Raw genomic sequence first — 14,748 nt, 5'->3', positions numbered from 1 at the left:
GAGGCCTCTGAGTTGTGATCGAGCGCGCTTAGTCGCGAGTGCTTGAGAGCGTCCGCTTTTTCGACAACCGGGGGCTGTTTTCGAGTTTCGTTTGTTTCTCTTCTCCGCGTTTCCTTCCTCAAGGACAGAGAAAGCGAACCTTCTTCGGCGATCTCTGAGACTCAAGGCAACAAGCCACAGTGAAGAGGTTCTTCGAATCGACGACGACCGCTGCTTTTTCCTCTCTTCTTCCTCCAGACAAAAAGGGCGCCACGGAGTCTCCTCGACGCAGCGGCGAGGCTCTTCTCTCCCCTTCAGTTTCGAAGACGCCTCCAGCGAACAGGTGAAAGAAGGCCGTTTCGGCAGGACAGTTTTTATCAAGGTTTTCTGCACTCGCCTTTTTGCTTCCCTAAAACACAAAACCACACCAAGCTCTCTCCGCGCGGTCTCCTTGTTCGGCGTCGGCCGCCGGCCGGACGTTCGATTTTTTTCCTCCCTTCTTTGTGCTCTCCAGGCTGCATGTTCTTCCCGACCGCGGGAAAGTCGCCTCTCTCCGAGTCCATTTCGCTCCGTTTTTCACCTGGATCTCTTCTTCTTCTGTGGGGGAGGGGGGCCGCCCTCCTCCCTGCCGTCTCGCCGCGAGTCTCCCTCCTCCTGCGTCAAAACCGCTCTCGCTGGTTCCTGCCCTGGAGACAGAATCCCCTCATTCCAACTTCGCGTCCAAGGCCAGCACCACTCTGTCGCCGAGCTCGAGTCGAGAGCTGCCTCGGCGTCTTCTCCTGGCCCTGTCTCCACAGCAAGAACTCCACTGCGTCGTCGTCCTTCGCCATCTTTTCTTCTCTTCTTCTCTCGTCTTTTTTCCCCGCCTTCTCTTTGCCGCGATGTGAAGCCCCGCGAAACTCAGAGATACGGAAGGCAAAAACAGTGCAAGTGCATGGCCGACTCCGTTCGCCGCGCGGCCTCTCGCTTCTGCGGCTTGAGACGCCTTCCAGATCTCCTTCTGCGTTCCTGCTCTTCTCCCTTCTCTCCCGCGCTCCATGGCGTCGCGTAACCGGGTCGGCCTCTGGCGAAGACCCACCGGTCCCCTCCTAAACGAGACTCTTCCTCCTTCCTCTCCTTCTTCTTCTCCTTCTCCTTCTTCTCCTTCTTCTTCTTCTCCTTCTTCTTCTTCTCCTTTGTGGGGTTCTCGGTCTCTGAGTCCATGGCAGCCTGGTCCAGGAGACATCGATGGCGGCTTCGGTCCTCGCGAGCTGGAGTCCTTCGGCGGGGGAACGGAGGGGACCGCGGAGGCTCTCCGCTCAGGTGGACGTACACCCGGGAAGCTTGCCGAGTCCTCCCTTCTCTTTCCAGACTTCTCGCCGCGCGCCCACTTCAATCTCGACAGATCGATCACCTGGTTTCCTGCGCACATGAACCGCGCCACCGTGGCGATCGAAAAAAACTTGAAGCATGTCGACTGCGTTGTGGAGGTAACCGAGGAAGCTACAACCCAGCAGCTCGCTCAGTGGAACGCAACCGACAGGTCCTTGTGACCAACGCAAACGTTTAGACAAACTTCGCTGCGTCCCAAATCCAGGCGTACATATGTCTATATTGATGGATCGAGTTCTGAAGAGATGCAGCATGCAAAAGAGCATGGAAAGGGCCACCGTACGTTGACCTGGCGATGCTTGTCAAGAGGAGTGTGACTGCGTCCACAAATGCGTCGCACATGGATGTGTAGTAAGCGCTTATATTTCGATGTCGAAATGGCTGTAACTACGGTGGGCCAGCATCAACGGGGAAAAAGAATTGTGGAGACATACTTGCAAGTCGGCGCGGATGTTTCGGATCCTGCGTCCAGCTCTCAGGTTTCCTGTGTACGTTCCGCGGTGTTTAGAACGTTCTCGTGGGCGGTGTATGTACACTCTGCGCCGGAGACGAAGGGTGACGCGACGCCTTCTTCTTTTTCCTGAGTGTCGCGTTTCTCTTTCGTTCCTCGACGAGCCCGGCTCTCGGGTGCTCAGCCTCAACTGGTGATAGTTCACTTGGCTGCGTCGATCTGCGTCTTCTGTTCCAGGTCCGCGACGCGCGCGCGCCTCTGACAAGCGGTAACAGCTTTCTGACAGAACGTCTCGCGAGTCGAGGAGTCAAGCGCCTCGTCGTTCTCAACAAAGCAGACCTCGTTCACAAACGAGATGGACTGGTGCGGCTTCCTCGCGCTCTCTTCTTTCAAAAAACAGAGACTGTCCCGGTGCTGGAATGCGGACAACTGACTTTGTCCGGACTGCTGTACACAGGCACCCCTCTCTGTTCTGTGTCGTTCTGTCCTCGCTTCTTTCTTTTTCACTTTAACGCTAAACGCCGAATCTGTACGACTCTCTACCGTCCTCCCGCCACTCCAACAGTCGTGGCTCCATCGTTTTTGTACACTTATCGCTAGTCTTTCTTAAACAGTTTTCCTCTTCTGAGTCTGGTTCTCCCTGGTTTCTCCCTCCTGTTCTTTCTCCTCTCCTTCGTCTGCTTCTTCGTCTGCTTCTCTTTCATCGCGCGCGTAATAATTTGCTTGTTCTCTTTTCCCCTCTCTGTATTCTCTCTGTTTTCTTTCTCTTCGTTTCCCTAGTCGTCCTTCCAGTTGCTCCGGTCTCCGTTTTCTCCCTCTGATGCTTCACCCTTCCCTCGCCTCTGCCGTTGCCATTTTCTCTTTTTCTCGATTTTCCTGATTTTTTTATTCTCTTCTTCGACTTTTCAGCGCGCACAGGCGGTGCTTGAGGATGCAGGACTTCCGGTAGGTTGTTTCCTTCTTCGCAGAGATAAGCGACATACCCGCGATGAGACTCATTAGAACTTGAAGCACAGGAGAGCAGGAAAACCTGTCTAGAGAAAGCCAGCGAGAGTTCAAGACGCGGACGACACTCGAGTCGACGACCGCCGGTAGTCTCCTTCTTCGTCTCTGTTTTGAGTCAAGTGAAGGTCTTCACGTCTCGCTTTTCCTTTCGTCTCTCTTCTCCTTCTTCGCTTTCCTCCTCTTTCATCTTCACTCGTCCCCTACGCCTCTCGCTTTTCTTTCTCCGCTTCCGCGTCCTTGTGTTTTGTGTCTCTCTCATTCTTGTGTTTTGTCTCTCTCTCATGTCTCGACTTCGTCGCTAGTTTTTCTTTTCTTTTCGCGGGGCTTTTCCTGTGAGCTGCGCCTCCGGTCTCCCTTCCCTCTCTTCTGTCTGCAGTGTCTCCTGACCTGCGCGCCTGAGCTGAAGCGAGTGTCGAAAGTCGTCGACTTTGCCTTGGAACATGTACAGCCCAAGTTCAAAACGATTGGTGTCTGGATGCTCCTTGTGGGTCTCCCCAACACTGGAAAGTCTTCTCTCCTCAACGCGATGAAGCGTCTCGCTGTCAACGTAGGTGCTGCAACTGCGCGCAAGAAGAAGACATCGAACTTAGCGTCTTGAACGCTTCTCTCCACGTCTCACCGTCGGCGCTACAGCAACGAGGAAGAAGAAAGAATCGAAAGAAAGAAAACTTCATCGCTTCCGGTGCCTCCACAGAACCCTCGTACAGCACCTGTTGGTCTGCTTCTGAGAGGACAAATCGTCTCTTTTCCTTTCTCTCTCCGTAGAGGGGAGACACTTGGAAAGGCGTCTTCCAGTTTTTCCAGAATCTCCTCTGTGGAACGCGCGTTTTACGCGTTAGGCGACTTGCGCAAATCTCAAGTGGCGTTTCATCCGGGCGCTCGTCAGCGAGTAGAAACGACTGTGCTCTCGACTTGAAAGCAGTCGTTTTCCACATGTTGATCCACAGATCAAGAATTGAGTTAAGAAGAAAAAGAAACGTTCATGTTCAGATCATCGAACGACTCTGCCTTGTTCCTTTTCGACGCTTCACACAGTCAGAAGCGACAGACTCAACCGACACGGAGGCGATGCAGCATCTCTCGCTTCTCATTTTTCGTTTGTAATTCATGTCAACTCCAGACTGCTTTCGCCTTCGTATGTCGCTTTCCTTCGCTCTCCTCTATACAGCCTTTATACCCGCCTGCCAGACACCGCGTTTGTCTACCTCTCGTCAGAAAGCTGTCTTCTTCCTCCTGCTGTTCTCTCTCTCTTTTCTCGCCACGGTTTCGTTGTAATCGCCGCCCGTGAAGTCTCGCTCATTTTTCTTCACTTCTTCCTCATTTCTGTCCTCTCACTCCTCCTTGTTCTCCAAGACTTCGCCTGCTTCACTTTTCTCTTTCTTTCGAGGCTGCCGGAGCGACCGTGCAGGTATAGACTCCGCGCTGCAGGTTACTCTTATTTCCGGAAGATCGTACCACAGGCTGATTCTCTATCATGTTTAAATGGGCGCAACTTCTCTCCGAGCGACCGCCTTTTTTTCCACCTGCTTCCTCTTTCTTGTGCGTCTTTGTAGGCCTCCCGATACGGCAGTCCGAGCAACAAACTCGTTGAAGGTGTTAGTAAGTGACTTCTTTACTCCTTCACTCCGCAGTTTTCTCGCCTCTCTCTGTTCGTTCTTTGACTGAAAAGCTCACGCTTCACTGGTGCTTCGCTCTCACAACCAAGTAAAGTCGCTCGGCCTGCATGATATGAACGCTCTCCCTCTCTCTCCTCTCGTCGTCCTTCACCTCCTTTTCTTCTCCCTTGCCTCACTTTTCTTCATCTCCTGTCTCCTCACGCGCGACTCAAAAAACAAACGAGAGTCGGTTCTCTCGCTTCCAGCTTCCTAAAGCTCGTGAAAAGACAACCTCCCTTCTCCATTTTCTCCAGAGCATTGGGGAGCGCCTCCCTTTCTCGAGTGTATATGCTGTGCTTCATTTTGCCTGCTTCGATAAAGGAAATTCGATTGCCTTTGTCGTATTCGGTTCTCGCGGACCCTGCCTACGAGCAATCAAGAACATTTTTAACTTATGACCAGTTCAGGTGTATGGCGCAACTTGGTTCGTGCCGTGTAGCTGTCGCAGTTCAGTCGCTGCTCCATGTAAAAAGCGGGTGATATCTCTGTTCCAACTTCGAGTGGTGACTCCCTCATTTACATATCAATCTATATACATATATATATATATATATATATTCGCTGCATATCTGTACGAATATATTGTATGTGTGTATACTGTACATCTGTATATGTGCATATATATATATATATATATATATACATGTATTTGTATAACTATTGTGTATATTGTACAAATTTGTACGTAATATATTGAATATTATTTGTGTATACATATAGATGTACATGTTGAAACGATCGTGCATGTGTTGAACAGATAATTATATATATATATATATATATACATATATATATATATATAGATACATGTATGTATATACGCGGGTATATTGGCGTCATGCACATTTGACTGTATCCATGTGTGCGTGTATAGAAAGTCATTCCGAATTCTTCGGTTTGTCGTTGCTTCAGAGCGAACGCGCGCTCGGGCGGGGAAGGCTCCGGGCCTAACGAAGGACGTCTCGGCTTTCCAGATTTCAAATAAACCTCGCCTTTTCTGCTACGACACTCCTGGCATTATGCTCCCCAAGTGAGAACAATCTTGTCCTTCGCAAGCCTCGAAACGGCCTCTCCCCCTCTCTCGCCCCATGGCGTTTTGTTACAGCGAAGATCGTCGTCGCTTTGAAAGCAGTCCACGCTGATGTGTGATGATGTTTCTGTCTCCCTTGCCTGTCTTTTCCGCGGGGAGTCCGCGCTCCAGAGATCTCGACAGGGGGGCGACTTCCGATCCGCTGGCGCTCCTGCAGAGCTGCCTCGGTGGACTTTCTGTGTTGATCTTGAATGTAGCGTCATGCAGATGGACATCGAAAGACACGTAGGGCCTGAGTTCCCCAAAACAAAAAAAAGCGTCGATCTGTGCGCAGGCATCACCATTCCTGCAAGCAGTTGCGTTCTTCACGTCAAGACAAGTCTGGACGCCTACGCACATACATACATACACAAACATATATATATATATATATATATATACATATATATGCATGAATAGGCATACATGTGTATATATCGATTTTTGTGTTTTTGTCTGTATCACACCGCATAGATAGTTAGCGGCCTTTATAGATATCCTAGTTTTCTCTTTTTCGTGTGCTGTTTCAGAATGAAGGACGCGGAAGTGAATTTGAAGTTGGCGGCGCTGGGGTGCATCGACGACCACCGAGCAGGCGAAATGTACGTTGCGGATTACATTCTTTACCATTTAAACCGCATGCGCTGTTTCACCTACGTCGACGTGATTGGCCTCTCCCGCCCGACCAACGACATCCAGGAGGTAAGTCGAAGTTTTTTTCAAGCGGCGTCTCTGAGATGTTTCAAATTTGTGACCAGTCCCCGCCGTGGCTGTCGGTGTATCGTTTCTCACCTCCTGCCGTCTTTACCCGGTGCTCTTGCGCTTTTCATTGTCTCTGTCTTGTGTTCTCTGTTCCCTTCTTCTCCGTTCTTCTCTCTGCTGCTGCTTCTCCCGTCTCTTCTGCACGCGACTCTTCTGTCTCCCCTCCGTTTTTCCGGGGATGCTTCAGGTCGCTGCTCACATCTTCGACGCGGCCTACGCACTCAAAACGAACAGGAGGCGGGTCCCTCCGGCTCCCGATCTTCTAAGCGGTTGTCGGTTTTTCACCGATCTCTTTCGAGGAGGAAAACTCGGCTTCTTCTGTCTTGACAGCTTGCCGACGCCTCGCTGGGAGACCACCGGAGACGGCGCGATCGATTCGAGACAGTGCGTCATCAAAACGAAGAAACATCTATCACCCATACTTCGCATCTTCATGCAAGTATACATACAGGATATCTGGACTCTTTTATGTGCTGATGCACACGTTTCTATATACATACAAATACAATACATATATATATATATATATATATATGTATTTATGTCTTGAATTGGTATAATATATGAACTTGTGAAGACAGTATTCTCACACATGAGTGTAGTTAGCTATACATATATATATATATATATATATACATAATTTTCATGTGTTTAGACAAGCATATATATATATATATATATATATATTGGTCTTCGTATGTTTCTGTGTCTATATAGGGGGTTTGCTTTTCGCACTCGTCAAGGTGATCTGCTCGTACATCCATGTATCCATATATATATATATATATATATATATATATATATATATCGGTGTAGGTTTTTCTATTTATGTATAACTTCATCTGTACATGCGTATAGGTGTCTGGAGATATGAAAGTGTGTGTTGCATGCGAATCTGGAGGAAATGTCTCGATGCCCTGACCGGTGCAGCTCGTTTTTTCTTAGCACAAGACTTGGATATGTTCGTCAGAATTCATTCCACTTGTTTAATGCGAGACTGTGGTTGCTGCCTCGAGAACGCCTTGGCTCGTTTCTTCTGTGCAGACAGGTTTTTGCGTTTGCATGCAGTCTCTTTAAAAATAGCTGCATGAATGTCCCTCTTTTCACGTGGAGTGTCTCTCCGTTGCATGCGCGAATTCTTTTATTCTGTTGTTCTTCAGAGAGCCGCCAGGGCCGTGGGGGCCGTGCAGCGCCGGCGCGCCTCTGCTGGGGTTTGTCTGAAGACGTCGTTTTCCTTCAGAGAAAAAAGAATTTTCTCTCGCGCGACTTCTGGACGCTTGGCGTCGCTTGTCAGGCGCCCTCGCGGTGCTCAACTTTCCTCTTGTCAGACGCAGTTTCCCGGCGCCGCATCAGACTTTTCGCGAAGTTTTGAACTCTTCACTCGGAAGGACAGTCTCGAGAGGTCAGAAGCCGACTGGGGCCTCCTTCTTTGGACAGGTCCGAGCGTCACGCACTGTTGCTCCGTTGTCGAGTAGTGCCTTCTGCAGTCTCCCTGCGTTCGTCCTTTCTCAAGTCTCTGTTTCCTTTTCTCGCAGTCACCTTTCTTCCCAACTTGTCTTCCTCTCGACGTTTCTCTCTGTCGATCCGTTCTGCTTACGCGCCGAGGCTCTCAGATCGCTGCGCTAAAACTCTGCAGCTTTCTGGACCTCCTTCGCTCTGGGCAGCTACGCTTTTCTCCTCTGGCAGCATTCCTCTCTGGAGGACAGCGCGAACGACCTTCCGCCAGGAGTTGAGACGAAAGGCGCCTTCGGGGATTCACAGCGCAGCCGCATGAAACAAGAAAGCACTCACTGGATTCTCTCTCGGCAAGCCACCTTGAACGCTGCCCTGACAGAGACTAGAGAAACTAGAGTAGAAATACAAACCAAGGCGAAAAACACAGACTGACTACGAAGGCAGCACGACAAGAATGCACAGATGGAGCTTGGGGACGGGGTCAAAAAACAGGCTGCAGAGGACCGACCTTCCTCGGCTTTTTGGATCGACAAGAAAACAACAAACATATCACAACGGCCGCAGCTCTCCCATGTCACCGCAGACCGCGGAGTTGGTATGCTTTACTTCTGCAGTTGCTGTTGCCAGAGAGACGAACGCTGAGATACTGCCATTTCACAAGTCGTCGCAGCGATTCAGGTTTGAAGCAGGCGCCTCCGCTCCTACAGCGCGAGTGAATCTGGAAACCTGAAGCTGCGACTGTGACTCCCTCTCCATCTTCGACAGCTGCTTTCTAAACAGCTGACAGCAACTCGAGTTCTTTGCTTGACGGGAAGCGACCACTACCTTTCAGAAATGTGCTTTCAACGCATTCTTTCCGAATCCGTACAGTTCGCTTCGCAGTCGTCAAGTCACGTCTTCCCTAAACGTTTCTCCACAGCTCGACGACACTGGTGCCTGCCGTCAAAAGGAACTGAGAGTTGCGGTGTTAGACCAGCAGATACCACTACTCGAAAGCACTTGTCTCGAATTCTCGTCTGCTCTCGAGCGAGCTGACAGACAGCTACAGATCGCTAGAAACCTGGCAAGCTCTCGCGACAGGTGAGCTTTCCCGCGCTGCTGTTCGCAAAGAAGAGTAGGCAGAGGTGCGTCAGCTCGTTTCTCTGCTTTTCCACTTTGGGACTCGGAGTCACCAGTTCGGACATCTTTGTTTTGTCTGCGACTTCGCTTGGCCGCAGCGTGGGCTTCCCGACAGAGAACAGCCGGTTGACCTGCCCCTGTGTCGAAACGCATCTTTGTGTCCAGTGCTTGAAGAGCGGCTGCTGCTCCTGAGACTCGCGCGCCGTGGTTTCGCGCATACAGTCGCTGCCTCTCAGAGCTGTTCGCTTCCAAAACGCAATTTCACGGTGCTTTGTTTCTTCTTTTTGTTCGGGACCGCCGTCCGCACCCCGTCAGCCTGTTCGCGAGAAACGCCTCGCGCAACCTCGGACTGGCTGCACATTCGCACTGAGATCCGACGGCTTTTCCAGCTTTCGTCCTTCACACAAGTCCCTACGGCAGGGTTCACACATGAAACTTGCGGTTCGATGCCTCTTCAGTGTTTGACGAAAAAAAGAGTGCCGAGTTTCGAACTCAGGAGCAGCTGGGGCGTTTTTTCTCTCCGTTCGCTCGGTGCATTGTGTTCACCGCCGCTCGGGTCGCAAGGCTTTTCGAGTGGGATTGCTTTCTCGTCGTGCTCGTGTGAACAAACGAAAGCAATCGATGGAGCGCGGCAGCGATGCGGCTCCGGAGCCAGTTGCTCTTCGCTCGATTCTTCGTTTTTCGGGGGGTCTGTCGATCACAGCAACTTGCTTTGTCGAAGCATCCCGTCAGACAGTTGCTTCGCGACGCGTCGCGCAAAAGACCCTGTTCTCTCTCAGGACTTCAAGGAGGAGTTCGGAGAATTCCACTCCCCGAAAAAAGAAGAAGTTAGGACTCGACGCCCCAGTGCCTTGAGAACAAGCCATCGCCAGGGCAGGTCCCTCCAGCTGCGACCTCTGTGGGGGGATCTCTCGATGGTCGTCTTTTTCGCCAGCCGCGTTGACTGCGCGCGCGGGGTCGCGGGTGCTTCTCGGTGTCTGACGTTCGACGTTTTTCTTCCGTGTCACTGAAGAAGTTCCGAGTTCCCTCTGCGTTCTGCACATTCAACTCTTCTTTCGTCCTTCTTTCAAAGAAGAGAAGCGACTCTAGCATGTCTCCTTCTCAGCCACTCTCACTCTCTCCCTGCGAGCGTCTCCCCGAACGAGCGAAAAACGCCGCGTTGTGCCTCGCGCGTGTGTCTCCTCGACTCTTCTCTCCCCACTTGCTTGCTGCGCGATTCCGCTGCGCGGCTGCTGTTCTCCGTCCCTGCTTTCGCATCTTTGCTTGTCTTTTTTCGCGGAGGCGCGCATGCAGTTCTTCGCCGGTTCTCCCACTCTCGCCCGCTGATTTTCTCGCTCCTCGCTGCAGCTGCCTGAACACACGGCGCGAAATTGATCACTGCGGAGGCAGCGTCGAGGATCTCGTGGACAGTGTGTGACGCGTCCAGTTCTCGGCTCGCGCGTTCCTCTCTTCGTCGGTCGAATTCTCCCGCAAGAAGAAAAGCCGTTCGGTCGACGGCAAAACACTGCTAAAAATCGCAGGAAGAAGCCTCTCTCCTCCAGCTCTCTGCGCGACTCTCCGCATCCTTCGTCTTGGAAATCCGAGCACACAGCTGACCTGCACAGCGAAAAAGATCTCGCGCTTCGAACTCATCTCCCGCTTCATCTCCAAGCTCCCGAAAAGTCTCCGTCGTCTTCAGTCTCCGCTCACCATCCCGGTCTTCCCCGCGTTTCTCTCTCTTCGTCTTCGGAGACTGCGCTGTCCCCTCCGCATCGCCTCTCTCTTTTCGGTCGTCGCTTCTGGTCCTTCTGGTCCTTCTGGTCCTTCTGTTCCTTCTGTTCCTTCTTCCCCCGCGATTTTTTTGCTTCTTCTCGTTCGCGAAATGAGTTCCAGCAGCCCCAACTCTTCTCGCTCCGAGGCGGTCAACGGCCGAGTTGTTGTCCCGACGGGTGGCTCTCGGCGAGAGAACTCCGGGCCAGCGAGAGGTCCTGCAGGCTTCTCCGCGACCGTTCTCCCCTGCGACGAAGCCACAAAGGCGGCGTTCGCGAAGGACTGGAAAGACTTGGAGCAGGAAAACCTCTCGTCTGCCGACTACTACTTCAACTCTTACGCGCATTTCGGCATCCACGAGGAAATGATCAAGGACTCCGTGAGAACTGGTGAGTCACGCGCGGCGAACTTGAGAGAGAGAACGCCGGAGGGAGCAGGACAGAACACAAGAACTGGAGAAGTTGAGAGTGAGCGGGAGCAGTGGCGAAGCTGGAAAGAGGGGAGCCGAGAAACCTCTGGAAGCGAGAAAGAGAGGACCACCGAGTGTCTCGAAGAAGAAGATCCGCGCCTGCTGTCGACCTGGAAAGGCCGGAGCGTCTGCGGGCGCGAAGACGCTCCCACAGGACTCTCTCTGCCTGCCCAGGAGAGCCTCGCAGGAGCTTTCAGAAGCGTTCCAAACATTGACTCACTGAGACACTGACAGGCTGGGGCGGCTCCTCGCTTTGACGCTTCGTCTGGTGGCTTCTTTGCATTCTTTTGCTTTCCTGCAGGGTGCTACCAGCGCGCGATCTGTCAGAATGCACATTTGTTTGCAAACAAAGTCGTCTTGGACGTCGGCAGTGGCACTGGCATCTTGAGCCTCTTCGCGGCGAAGGCAGGAGCGAAACATGTCTACGGAATCGAGTGCAGCGAGATCGTGAACATTGCGCGGAAGATCGTGAAGGAGAACGACATGGAAGACAAAGTCACCTTCGTTCAGGGCAAAGCGGAGGAGGTATCGCTGCCCGTTGAGAAAGTCGACATCATCATCAGCGAGTGGATGGGGTACTTCCTTCTTTACGAGAGCATGCTGGACACAGTCCTCTTCTGCAGAGACAAATGGCTGAAGCCTGGCGGAATGATCTTCCCCGACAAGGCAGCGCTCTACGTCGCCGCCATCGAAGACGCCGACTACAAGGCAAGTCTTTCAAAGAGCAGGAGGCACGAGAGGAGAACGCGAAGCAGGAGGAAGAGACGAAGGGCAAAGCGAGGAGGGAGACGCGGGAGAGAAGACAGAGGGAAGGCAAAGAGAAAAGGCACTTGATCGATGCATCGCACTGTCGAGTCCTCACCTCTCTCGCCTCATCTCTGCGGCAACTGGGGACGACTTCTTCGTCTCGCCAGGCTTTTCCCGCCTCGCGTTTGTCGCGTTTTCCACTTCTTGCCAGTCGCGTTCTCCTCCTACGTCGCGTCTCGCCCTCTGTCTCCAATGTATGTAAATGTATGTATGTGTATGTATGTGTATGTATGTGTGTGCGTTGCCTCGCCGCTCTTCTCCTTTCTTCCTTTTCCTCTTCTAACAACTGTGCGTCTGTCGATCTGCGTCTTCAGGAGGAGAAGATCGGATACTGGGGAAACGTGTATGGCTTCAACTTCTCTTGTGTTCGCCGCTGCGTCATGGAAGAACCGATCGTCGACACCGTCGACGAGAACGCCGTCTCCACTACCTCTTGCTGTGTCTTGGTGAGTTCCACTTGCGGGGGAAACGGACGTTATGAAGAGGACGCGAAGCGGAGGAAGCGAAGGCTGTCTCGTCGGAGTCTTTCTGGGATGCGATCGAGAAAGAGTCAGGGATGTTGGAGAGGCGAAAGGAGAACAATGGAAACACTCGCTTCCAGATTCGCTTCACCTGGAGATGCGGTTCTGACTGCAACGGTACAAGCTGAAAAAACAACGGGCGCCTTCACTTAAACTGACGAGAAACAAGTCAAGGCGAACGATATGTCGATCTGTCCGTTCTGGCCTGTCTGCGGTTTGCTTTTCTCTCGACCTGCGTCTTCGCTGCGCGAGAGGTCTCTGCTGGATTTCGCGCGCCTCCAGGATTTGTGTTCTTTCTCGAACTTTGCGAACATGTCCGGCGTCTCCTGTCTTCAGTTCCTTCTGTGGCCTCGTCTCTGCCAAGCGTCCCCATCGTTCGCTGTCCCCATCGTTCGCTGTCCCCATCGTTCTTCCTCTGTGTCGTTGCTTCTCCGCGTGCCTTCGCTTCACGGTTCCCTCGACTTTGGCTTCTGCGTCGAGCCTCGTTTTCGTCGCGGAGAGGCGGCGGCTCGAGCGAGTCGGTGAACGTCGAAACTGGCCGTCCGAGGGGGAGTGAAGGAGCATGAATTCCAGTGGTCAAACGCAAACTTCAGGAGTGCTAAAAGAGATACTACGAGACTGGTGAAGAAAGCTGACAGGGGCGTGGATCTTTGAAAACGTTCTTTTTCAGAAACTGGACCTTCTGACGTGCACCAAGGAGGACTTGGACTTCTGTGCTCCTTACGAGATCACGTTGCGGAGAAAGGACTTCCTCCACGCCTTTGTAAGTTCTCTCCACAAGCGCCGTTTTTCTGCTCGGGACACTGACTTGTTTTTTTTTCCACTTCAAAGATGGGACTCTCTCTTTCAACCGTGAGAGGCTGTTCCGTACTCTGTCTCAGCCAGCTTCTCTGCTTCGGGGGTCCGAAACGTTCCTCTGTGCCGTCTCCACGCCCGCAACAGACAGCTTCTTCGCTGCCACACCAAGTGCGTTATGCAATGAAGAGCGTCAAATTCTTACATACAAATATATATTTATATATATATATATATTTAAATATGTATATATATAAATATAAATATATATGTATATATATATATATATTTATATATAAATATATAAATATGTATATATAAATATGTATGTAGATAGATAGATATCTCTGTATGTAGATATATAGATCAGTGTATAGACATGTGTACATGTGTATATCTTTATAGATATGTAGATGGATAAAGGCTTCCGTATGTGTCTGCGTGTGAGTGAGTGAAGCGAGAGGTTTTCTGTGGTCTTTTCGGGATCTGCCTTTTCTGCATGTGCGTCCTTGTCTGTGTCGAGCCTCGCTGACGAAGAAACGTTTTTCTTGTTCACATGTGGAGGCTGAGACGTTGGTTTGTTTCCGCCGCACACCTCGCAAAAACGCGCGGCGTCCGTCGTCGACATGCATGTTTGAAAGTTGTTTTTTGCGTCGCAGATCGCCTGGTTCGACGTTTGGTTTTCGCACTGCCACAAGCCGGTGGTGCTGAGCACCGGGCCGCACTGTCGATACACTCACTGGAAACAGACGGTGTTTTACATGGAGGATGTGTTGGTCGCGGACGTCGGGGACAAAGTCGAGGGTATGATTGCCGTAAAGAAAAGTCAGAAAAACCCAAGAGACCTCGACATCAAAATCTCCTACACGTTCAATCCTCCCCATGCTCCCGCCGCCATCGAAAACACCCAGTTCTACAGACTCCGATAGTTCCGGCTCCGCTCGCGAGAGACGCTTCGCATCCCCCTCAAGAGGCACTCCCAGACAGAAGAGAAGAATACAGATGCACCCTGGCCGGGTCGCTACATGAAGTGTATTCATCTGTGTCGCTGTGGGGCGCATCGGTCTCATGTTGATGTGCGTCTCATCTTGGGTGGAGGCTTTGCGTGAAGGTCTAGATCTACGTATGGCTACAGATGTACGTCGAAAGAGACTCAACGAGTTTACAGATTTCCGCGTATGTTTTGTACCTACGTATGTGGGGAGGTCTCCATGTGCAGGTCTCTCCCGCGACGCATGCGGTTTTTTCTGAGAGGAACGTATCCTAAACATTTCTCGAAAGCCTCGGTGAACCTGGGGTGTACAGCCTCGCAGACGCATGTTTGTGATGGCCGAAGAAGCGGCAGAGAGACACGCAAGCACATCGCCACAAGTCCAGTCGAAGACAAGGAGATGAAGAAATCCAGTTTTCCTCGCAAACTTGGCAGAACAAAAACGAGACGCATTTCCGGGGTGACCACTGGGATCAGTTTTTCCACGCAAACCCTCCTAATCAGTTCCCTTTCCTCTTTTTCTCGTTCCCCCTTCTTCGCGTCTTTCTTT

General features: G+C 51.6%; 2 protein-coding genes across 2 annotated transcripts; both read left to right on the top strand.

The window, feature by feature from the left end:
* The first annotated feature begins 101 nt into the window (after positions 1-101).
* Positions 102-9,673, top strand: TGME49_219510. The gene is made up of 9 exons (XM_002370664.2): positions 102-1,448; positions 2,039-2,164; positions 2,711-2,746; positions 3,183-3,353; positions 4,360-4,405; positions 5,374-5,491; positions 6,061-6,232; positions 6,480-6,676; positions 7,453-9,673. Exons 1-9 carry the CDS (start codon positions 1,017-1,019, stop codon positions 7,511-7,513), a joined length of 1,359 nt encoding a protein of 452 aa, XP_002370705.1. The 5' UTR covers positions 102-1,016; the 3' UTR covers positions 7,514-9,673.
* A 431-nt stretch (positions 9,674-10,104) lies between these two features.
* On the top strand, positions 10,105-14,528 carry PRMT1 (histone arginine methyltransferase PRMT1). Its single transcript, XM_002370665.2, has 5 exons — positions 10,105-11,004; positions 11,386-11,792; positions 12,206-12,337; positions 13,083-13,175; positions 13,867-14,528. Exons 1-5 carry the CDS (start codon positions 10,728-10,730, stop codon positions 14,134-14,136), a joined length of 1,179 nt encoding a protein of 392 aa, XP_002370706.1. The 5' UTR covers positions 10,105-10,727; the 3' UTR covers positions 14,137-14,528.
* Positions 14,529-14,748: the final 220 nt, after the last annotated feature.

The sequence above is a fragment of the Toxoplasma gondii genome, chromosome XII (assembly GCF_000006565.2).
Source record: "Toxoplasma gondii ME49 chromosome XII, whole genome shotgun sequence".
Classification (NCBI taxonomy): Eukaryota; Apicomplexa; class Conoidasida; order Eucoccidiorida; family Sarcocystidae; genus Toxoplasma; species Toxoplasma gondii.
This window is presented reverse-complemented; position numbering and strand designations above follow the sequence as displayed.

Bases quoted from the DNA above. Each gene is read 5' to 3' on its own strand.
- TGME49_219510 (XM_002370664.2), top strand. From the start codon at position 1,017: ATGGCGTCGCGTAACCGGGTCGGCCTCTGGCGAAGACCCACCGGTCCC. The intron at 2,747-3,182 runs GTAGGTTGTTTC...TTCTGTCTGCAG, and splicing joins TTGAGGATGCAGGACTTCCG to TGTCTCCTGACCTGCGCGCC. The intron at 6,233-6,479 runs GTAAGTCGAAGT...GGGATGCTTCAG, and splicing joins CGACCAACGACATCCAGGAG to GTCGCTGCTCACATCTTCGA.
- PRMT1 (XM_002370665.2), top strand. From the start codon at position 10,728: ATGAGTTCCAGCAGCCCCAACTCTTCTCGCTCCGAGGCGGTCAACGGC. The intron at 11,793-12,205 runs GCAAGTCTTTCA...CTGCGTCTTCAG, and splicing joins TCGAAGACGCCGACTACAAG to GAGGAGAAGATCGGATACTG. The intron at 12,338-13,082 runs GTGAGTTCCACT...GTTCTTTTTCAG, and splicing joins CTACCTCTTGCTGTGTCTTG to AAACTGGACCTTCTGACGTG.